The sequence below is a fragment of the Cynara cardunculus genome (assembly GCF_001531365.2).
Source record: "Cynara cardunculus var. scolymus isolate 2C chromosome LG 1, CcrdV1, whole genome shotgun sequence".
NCBI classification, from domain to species: Eukaryota; Viridiplantae; Streptophyta; class Magnoliopsida; order Asterales; family Asteraceae; genus Cynara; species Cynara cardunculus.
In genome coordinates, this window is record NC_037528.1 from 44739262 (window position 1) to 44749294 (window position 10033).

The window sequence follows — 10033 nt, forward strand, 5'->3', positions numbered from 1 at the left end:
GATTGAAGGTTGAAGAAGATGACGATGGAGCGATGGATTGAAGGGTGAGAGCGAAAGCGGTGGGGAGCGATTTTGCCTGAAATCRTTTAGGGTTTATGAAATTGAATTGGGTTAGGGCGATGAAATCGTTCCTGTTGGCGATGAAATCCGATTTCGGGAATTTAGGGAGGGAATTGGGTTTCTGTTGGAGATGAGATMGTTTGGCCATGAAATAGGATAGGGTTTTTTATTTGAACGGGTTTAGGGATTGCTTTAATAAGTTGTACTATTAGTAATAGAGGTTGTTTTTAAGAGTTTAAGAGATTAAGAGTTTAAGAGTTTTAGTCAAATGCATTATAAGATAGTATAGATAAGCCGTTCCATTTTCTTTGTTCAATTTGTTATTGTTCACGGTGTCAAACCCGCAGAAGTCTACATCTCTGCTTCCTTCAATCACGGACAACAAAAATGGTGGACGATGTCAAATGACTAAAATACCCTAGGGAGACAAAAGCATTTTACCAAAATTGTGTGGTGGGCAGATGGGGTTAGGGAGAAGGGTTGGTACGGGTAATGTGCTCTCCTCTGGACCTTACCCTCGTGAAAGTAGATGGTGGGGGGGGGGGGTACCCAGACATGATTCAACTGCTACACATATACTCCATTATTTATTATTATTATAAAGAAAAGGTCACCATTGATTTCTGCTTAGATTGTTCATGTTTGCAAGTGTTCGGTGAAGTCAGTGGAGGACTACTAATAATACCTAAATCGTATCAACTTTGTTGAATAGAAACCATAACAAGTTCTTTTTCAATATTATCAACAAAAATTGCTTGTTTCTTCTTTACGAATTTTTTGAACTACATGTATGTTGACTACCATGTTTCTTGTTTTATTGTTTACGCATATTTTGACATCGTTGCATAAACATCGATGGTATATATCATGTTTGACCACCATAAATTTGAGAGAACTTCGTTTGTCAAGCCTAGTTTTTAAAAAAATGCTTATTCATAGAACTTTACAGTAAAGCTTTAGGGGTTTTTTTCTTTCAATTATGCCATTCGTATGCTAGAATTGAATGATTTTCAAAGGTGTTCATTTTATTTTGTCATCCAATGTGTAAATTATTTTTTTTATCAACTATCAGAGTTAGTTTGCGAAACATGTATTCTTTGTTTGTTTGTACAAAGGTACCTTTTATTTATTGATTTATTTGCTCTTTATTATCATTTATAATCATAGTATACCCTCTTGCCTGTTGCAGAGTAATACTATAATCCCTCCCCCATGTCAGCCATTTACATCTTCACCATTGGATTCTCTCTCTCTCTCTCAGTACTTGTGACTTCTCAGAATTTTGCAGGCTTTGTGGGTCAGAGAGCATTTAAATTGGCCAAAACTTGGGCATAAAATCCCAGTTTTCTAACTCATCCATAGAAAGGGGAAGTGGTAGATAGTTAAGATATGCAGATGCAGACTCCCAAAACAAGGTAACCCTCCATTAATGGCGTTTATGGAGTCTTTCTCATCTCTTATTTCTTACTTATTACGACTGTTTCACAATTTAAGTGTTTGGTACAACTTGTAATGGTCTATTATCTGGTACCCTTTTTTGTTCTTCAAGGTAACCTTCAGTTAACTTTTATATTATGATACCATTATAGTTTTTCCACTGATGAAAGATTATGCATTGTTTAATGTTAAACAAAAACTGCTATGAGACGTGTTTATGTTACCATTTGGTTCAAGATTTCTTGTTTTTATTTGGTATCAGGTTGTAGGCATTGCGATAGTTTTCTGCAAATGAAATAATCTTGACATGGAACAATGATTTTTCAACTTGATTCAGTGGGAAAAACTGTGATTCTGGTCGTATGTGCTCAACTACCTCAATCTTTGGCTGTTTAATTTTGTTAAAAATTGTAGTAGAGTTCATATTGACTTCAAATTCTAATGATAGTATAGAAATCATGACTCTCAAAATGAAGTTATTTAAGGGAACAACAAAGAAATATAACTATGATGGTTCTCTGGTTATATCTTGAGCTTTCTTGGCATGGGCAAGAAACATTCTTTCAAGATTTTTGAGTACCGGATAGAATTTGAACTCTAGAATTTTACTGGATACACACATTCACACACTACATTAGCTGGCCTTTATGATTACTACCCCCTAGTCCCAGAAATAAAAGTCAAACTTCACCATCTCTTTGGTCATGAAAGAATCAAATTTCAAATCTAACATTAGAAGAATTTGATGTTCCTAAACTTACCCCTGTTAGTGATGATCAGATAAGAAGTTAATTTGTTCATACATTTTGGTGAATGTTAGAATTGTCCAAAAGATGGTCTTTCTGCAAGTGGACTATTTCTTTTATATGATTGTTGTTTTCTTCATGACTCAAGTAATCACTAAAATTTGTGTCCATTATTGACCAATTTTGCAGATTTCTTGAAGCTTGTTTCATCATAATTTCAGGAGTCTCTTTTGTTTGCTTCTCTTTAATTTTAAGAGTTCTCTCTTGATGTTTGATTTCTGCCTGAATCCTAATAATATCCTGACTCTTCTTTTGGCTGACACACGCAGCACAAAGAGCTCCTCTGAAGGTCCTTTGAAGATCTCTCCACGATCTGCTTCTTCGGACGCAACCCAAAGGGGCTCAGGTCGAACCGCACGCCAACTCAAGACAACTGGACTAGAACCCAACTCTTCTTCTCCGAACAAAACAAGCATTAGAACACCAAAGACTACAAGTCCTATAATCAGTGCTCGCAGATCGCCAAAAAGCCCCATTTCTGAGGTAAATTGAACTACAAATCCCTGTAAAATTGCAGTCATGTATTTGGAACTTGACAAATTCATTGCATGATTTTACCTTAAGCTGGGTGTCTTCACGGAAACAGCTGCCTACTATTTATGGTAGACGTCAAGTCTGTGTAGTGTGTACATCTTGCCCACACCAGACCCCACCTCCAGGTGGAATATACTGGGTTGGTTCGGTTTGTGTTTACCTTAAGCTGCTAACTCTCATATTTCTTCTTTCAAGCTGCAGCAGAAACGGCCAGGCAGAGTTGCAGAACTTGAAACTCAAATTTCTCAACTTCAAGATGCTTTGATAACGGTCAAGAATCAACTAGTTTCATCGGAATCATGGAAAGATCAAGCTCAACAAGATGCCGAAGAATCAAGAAAGCAGCTTTTAGCTGTGTCTTCAAAGCTGGAAGAGTCTCAAAAGCTCTTGACAATTTCTTCTTCTGATAAACCACATGTAAGCATTTTCCTTACAGTTTCTATTGTAAAGTGATTGCAAACTGTTCCCATTTTGGAATGCTTCATATTAAAGTTCAATTAATTTCATGGATATTTGAATATAACAGTTAGGAGACTCGACCTATAGGGAGGAGTCCCAAGGCCCGGCCTTAATTTGCCAATTGAGCTGACTCTCGAGGTTATTTTAGTTGGCCTTTCAAGATGAACACTTTCTTACTTTGTATGTGTTATGGGGAAATTGCTTGTATACCTTATCTCGAAGCATTTCACTATCGTTTTATCATGCGGGTAAATTTTCGAAACCGTCAAAAGTTACCATCAAACTCACCAGATCACTGTTGCTTTTTTGTAGAACATGCGTATTGATCAATGATGCTCCCTCTAGAAAAGGAAAAAGAATCATCAGTTTGGTGATCGCTATTGATTACCATATACTTACTATACTAGCCTCGGCTCTTCTTTCCTTTTTGGTCATGCTTTTGCCCAAGCCGGGGGTCTTCATAAAACAACTGCTTTATCCTTTGGGGTACAGGATATGTCTGAATACATTCCGCCCCAGACCCTGCTTACATGTAGATTGTATTGGGTTCATGTGGTTTTGGTTTTACTAGATAATGAAGATTTTGTGCAACAGCAGATCAATGAACTAGAAGAGATCCAAGATCTATGTGAGGCTGGTGATGAAGAATGGAAAACCAAACTTGAGGCAGCCAAGAAACTGCACGCAGCTGATTTAGATGCACTAGCTGCTGCCATGAACGAGATTGGTCAACTACAAGTCCAACTTGCCGGAAAAGCCGAATCTGAAGCTGCACAAACCAATCAAGCAGAATCAGCATATGCAGAAGTACATAACTTGAAAGAAACCGTGGCTAAAACTCTTTCCCTTGTGGAGACCATGAAGAACCAGCTTCAAGATTGCAGAAGTTCAGAGTCTCAAGCGCAGGCCTTAGCTAGAGAGACTTCACTAGAACTAGAAACAGCTAAAAAGATTATCGAGTCCCTCAAGTTAGTGGGAAAGGACAATGATGCCATTGGTTTGGAATCAGAATCTGAAAACCGAGATGAAGAGATTTATGCTTTGAAATCTGAAGTGGGAAAGCTGAAATCTGATGTTGAAACGGCTGAGACAAGATTCAACGAAGAACAATCGCGAAGGAAAATGGAGATCACGAGTGCTTATGAGTTGGTGGAGGAGATCAAGTTTAACTCGAGGGTAAAAGAGTCCGAATTGGAGGGTGAACTTAAGAAATCAAAAGCAGTTATTGAGGAATTAAAAGCAAATCTAATGGATAAAGAAACTGAATTGCAGGGAATTTGTGAGGAAAATGATGATCTAAACTCAAAGCTGAAGAATTCCTTTTCGGGCAGGAGAGAGAACGAACTGGAAAACGAGATCAAGAGTTTGAAAGAAGATTTCAACTCTTTGGAGTCGAAACTGATGGTTACTGAGACCGAATTGCATAAAAAATCAGACGAAAACGAGAAGCTGAAACTGGAAATCATGAAAACGGATTGTAAAGAATTGTTGGCTTCTGAAAACGAATCGATCATCAAGGTTGATCATCTCGTGGAGGAGATAGAAAAAAGCAACAAAAAGGTTGCAAGAGTGGTAGCTGAATTAGAGGCAGCACAGGCAGCTAATTGCAAAACTGAGGCGGAGTTGAGGAGGCTGAAGGTGCAGTCGGATCAGTGGCGGAAGGCGGCAGAGGCGGCTGCCGCCATGCTTTCGAGTGCGAATCAGACGAACCAGAAGATGGTGATGAGAACAGGATCAATGGAGGCTGAAAGAAACATTGGTTCTCCTTATGGTGAAGAGATTGATGGTGATGATGATGAGTTCTTGAAGAAGAAAAATGGTAATGTGCTTAAGAGGATCGGGGTGTTGTGGAAGAAGCCACAGCATAAACGAACATGAGGGGTATTTTGGTCATTTACGATGTGTTGGTTTTATGTTGTTTGGCATTGCATATATTAATGCTTTATGTAGACAAAACAACTTATAATTAAGGCTTATTACTTGTTACTGTAGCTAGGGTCATGTACTTGTTTTTGTGTTGTAATTTAACGTTACATATTGCAACAAATCGCAATTTATTTTACTCTAAAACTAATAAATATCAGAGTAAAATTCCCTAAATTCATATTTAGGAGTCGTTTACCAAAAGCTTAATAGATAAACATTTACCGATGTGTATGGAAATGACCAAAAATTTTATCCAATAAGAAGCATAGTAAAAACCGAGAATGTTATCCGGTAAGTAAAGGAGAAGCCTCTTACTCTGTAAACAATTATTAGGTAAATGATGCTTACCAACAATCCATTTTGATTTTGATGGTTAATAATATTACCACATAAGGTAAGTGCTTACGCGGTAAGAGTTTGGTAAACGGCCCCTTAGATACCCATAAATAGGAGGTAGAATTTCATCTGTAAACCACGGAACGAGAAGTTAAAGTAATAGAAATATAAGAGTTCTCCCAATTTTCTCTATAAGAAAAAGTGCAAGGCTTAACTGACAGGTGTTGAGTCCAACAAATAATGAGCGAATAATATTTAACCTGTTACCTCTAAAACACAACAAATTGTGATAGCGATAAGTAGGGTCGTCTCCTCATAGACTCGGTGTCAACCATGAGTCCGAGGCGTAATCACGTGCAATTTTGTCGAAAACATAAGGGAGAGGTTTGATGATTGATAAATAGTCCAAATAAGCTAAACAAGTTAAGAAGTATAAATAATAAAATGAAAGAGACTAGCAATGAGTATCAATCGGCTAATCCTTTGGATTATATATCATTGACTTATTCAAACCATTTTCTCAAGAGAAGCCAACTTGGCTAGAACATCCACACGCATCGATGCTCTGTTGGTTAGAAAAGCATGACTAGCGTTGACCACTTTACTAACAATCTCTAATTAGCTAACCATACCTAGTCATGGACTTAAAATTTAATTGCCAATCGCATTAACATCAAACAAACACCAAGACTAATCAATAATCGATTGCTGATTATTTAAGTTAGATTATACGATCTCACAACATCAACACTTAATATAAATGTCAATTATGTGTTATGTGCTACTTAGATAAACTAAAAAGCAATTATGGATTTAAATGTTTATTCTAGCAACTCGAAATATAAATCAGACATATCAAGGGGTCCTACTCAAAATATCCAACTCAAAACGATAAACATTAAACCCTCCCTTTATTTCCAATCGACCCCCACCCCTAATTGACAGTTAAAAGAGACTATTATACTTCAATCGAAATAAACCGCTTAATAACGTGGCCCGTTAGATTTTGATGCAAGCGACTTGGAATGCGTCCAACCCACACCAAGAGTCGCCCGAACTGGGGAAAAACATATCGAGACAGTGCCTAAGGCGGGTTGGGGAGCGGCTATACTCATAGGAAAACTCGCACAGAAGAATTTGGTCCCAAACACATCATCTAAGGCGAGATTTAGGGCAGCTTTTGCCGCCGAAGAAGTTTCCCGACGAGAAATCAATTGAGGTGCTGGAGTTGAACTTGGACTTAGATGCATTTGCTACTGAATTGGACTTTCTTCTTCTTTTTATGTCTCATTTTTCTTTTCTTTTGGGATACTGCTATTGACCTAAGCATCATATCTAATAGTGTTTTGCTGTGAAATTTGAAGTGTAAGAAAGTGATCTCGCGGTTCTCATGCAAACAGATTAGTCTTATGTGACCCCAAGTCTCTCTCTCCCCCTCCTCCCCCCTCTCTCTATATATAATAAACAACCACTAAGTAAAAAGGAGTAATTAGTCATTATAATAACATAAGTTGAAGGTTAATTGATGTATATATATATATATAAATACGTATAAAATGGTTTCTACTATTAGCGCCAAGTGAATTAAAACAGTTTTGCTATATAAACATAAAATGGTGAAATCAGACAATTTTCTTTAAATAACGACTCCTTTATTTTGATGAAATTTCATAAAAGAAACATCTTTCTAAAGCTCGCTAGTTCCAAATCAATTACTCGTTTAGAATAATAACAAAATCCAAACTCACGTAAAAGTGAATAAAAATCACACTTCAAAATATCACATGCACGTATAAGGCTCAATATCCAAAACATTGAACACATAGGTGGAAAAGTACCTCAAATAATACCTTTCGGCTATGGGGGAGACCTGTTCCCATTGAATGTCGTGGGAACACAAAAGTAGATCACTTATCAACGTTATTGAGTTTCAACCCAAGCCATGGATTCCAATATGCGACTCCATTGAGTACCACCGGAAGATACCCACAATGGCCCTACTGTCTACTCAACCTCTAAATGAGTTTCACCATAAAAGTCGCCAATCTTCATATACGGCTCCAACGAGCACCACTACAAGACATAGCTTCATATATGACTCAATATAGTAGTACCACAAGCTATTACCTTCTCATGCAACCCAATAGGGTATCACCACAAGCTCTCAAACCATGAATTGAGGACTACTCACTATAGTTAAGTTTGGACATCAAAACTCCACATTTAACAATAAGACAGACTCCTATGGCTATTGATAGAAGCTTTTACACACCCACAAACTTAGTAATCAGGATCAAAAGCAAGTATACAATTAGTTTCAATATTGTCTTTCCAGTTAAAAAGTGGTATAGAATACCCAATATCTTCTACAAGGATCGTAGTAAACATTTAATAAAAGTAGAATGAAAGAAATGATTTTAGATGATGAATTTGAAGACTTTATTGGTTTGATTTACTAGCTTAAAAAAACAGAATATATAAAGGTAGCATAGGTGTAAGACTTGTGGTGAGACATAAACACAAATTCCAGCGGACAATGCTGTAGGGATGCTACATCAAGCAGTCGACCATAACTAGTTCCACCATCTATTTTGAGGTATTCTTTTTGGACTTCCATTGCACTATATTATAGCTTTTAACTCATATCTCTATGTGGTATCAGAATCAGGGATAGTGACGAATGGTGTTCTCAAAATATATGGATGAACAAATCTCTTTGTTAAAAATCATTCTCTCGAGTTGATTTCCATATCATTCAAATTGGTGTGTGTTGTAAGTAGTTCATCTTTGAATCTACTGCACTTTAACACTTTAACAAGTGATCAACCCGTCGAGAATTAATTAGTCTGAAAATATAAACGACAAATCTCTTTGTCAGCAACTCTCTAAAGTCTACTTTTCATATCATTTAAATTGAAGTGTATTCAATGGCTTATCTCTAAGACCATGACACTTTAACACTCTCAAAGTGATCAAACTGTCAAAAAGTGTCATTGATTTTATAAAACTTGAATAAAATATTGGAACGATGTTATTCCAAAACAACGTCCACTTTCCTTTGGTTTAAAATCTCACCTTTAGTCTCACACCCAAGCTAATGGAATTAGCTACTCTTACGGAAAGTAATTGACAAGGAAAGTAAATAACAGAAAGTAAAGACATGAATGAAAATAAAGGAAAGTAAATGACTAAATGTAAATAGCGGAAAGTAAATGACAAGGAAAGTAAATGAAGTAAAGACAAGAATGTAATGCTGCAACAAAGCAAGATAAAGATTTAAAGAAACTTGAGAGCTAATGTTGGTGCCAACCAAATCTACAAGAGTTTAAAGGTAACAATTTGTAGGGGGGGTAAATACAAACACAACAACTTTCACTTTTAAAAATCGTTTATTGATAAAGAAGATCAATACAAAATTTTATAGATTATTTGCAGAAGAGATAAGATACATAACTTAACTAAACAATCAAAGAAACATACAAGATACATAAAGCAAGAAAGAAAAGACTTGCTAAAAGAAAAGGCTAAGAAGTCTTGTGCTTGGGAAGAAGCCTTTCTCTTAGGTAGAGAGTTGATCTTCAAGAAGTAAAAATTCTTGGCAACAGTTTGCTTCTTCTGGTTGTAGTAAGATACTGAGAAGGAAGAGTTTCTCAACTATTTATACCTATTGCATTAAATACAAATCAGACGATACAAAACACGTGACAAGCTTTTAGAGGTGAGCTTGTCATTTGTTCCAGATATACAGACTTTTGCCGTATATAAACAGTAGTCTTTAACAAAGTAGGTAAACATGCTTGGAGACAATAAAGTGACTCCGTCGAGTACTTTACTTTGAGAGGTATGGGTTTGTCCTTTGTATGTAGAAGGACAAGACAAAAACTAATCTTGTTCAACAAGATTCATTTGATCGCTGACACTGGAATAATGTTGAGGTTTCTTCAGTGTTCGTTGAATCTTGAGTAGATTTCACACTTGTGTAGACATACTTGTTATCAATGAAACCAACATCAGATCATGAAATTTCTTGTCTTTGTCTTCAGGTTTATCTTCGATATTACTGAAGGTTATGTGGTGTGAGTTTTGTCTTCCTGAAGAATACTTGTCTCTCTGAGAATTACAATACTTGTTCAGTGATCACTGAATATACTTATTCAGTGATGATCGCTGAAGCTGAATAAAGGAATAGTATACTTCGTAAGTTAAAAATGATCATCATCAAATCATTAAGAGAGAGGATCAACAATCTCCCCCTATTTGATGATGACAAAAGAACATAAAGAAAATTGCTTCGGTATTACAGTAAGAAAAAGGTAATAGTAAAATATTTGTCTCTTTTAACTGTTTTGGGATCTTTTTCAGTGATAAAGTTTATTATGGAAATTTAATTTACTTGTAAAGATTACAAAGGAAAGAATGAACTTACATAATATGAATAACTAAATACTGAGAGCATATTCTCTAACTAGGAGGGT

General features: G+C 36.3%; 1 protein-coding gene across 4 annotated transcripts in view; it reads left to right on the forward strand.

The window, feature by feature from the left end:
* LOC112522882 (interactor of constitutive active ROPs 3-like) overlaps positions 1-5328 on the forward strand; it is an 11138-nt gene extending 5810 nt beyond the window's left edge. The window contains exons 2-5 of one of the 4 annotated variants that reach the window (XM_025132209.1): positions 1349-1475; positions 2573-2786; positions 3033-3254; positions 3891-5328. In XM_025132209.1, the coding sequence (XP_024987977.1) occupies positions 1450-1475; positions 2573-2786; positions 3033-3254; positions 3891-5174 (1746 nt within the window). In that variant the 5' untranslated portion in view covers positions 1349-1449 and the 3' untranslated portion in view covers positions 5175-5328. The remainder of the gene's footprint in view (positions 1-1348; positions 1476-2572; positions 2787-3032; positions 3255-3890) is intronic. The other 3 variants (XM_025132217.1, XM_025132225.1, XM_025132233.1) reach the window with 3 other exon arrangements.
* The last annotated feature ends 4705 nt before the right edge of the window (positions 5329-10033 follow it).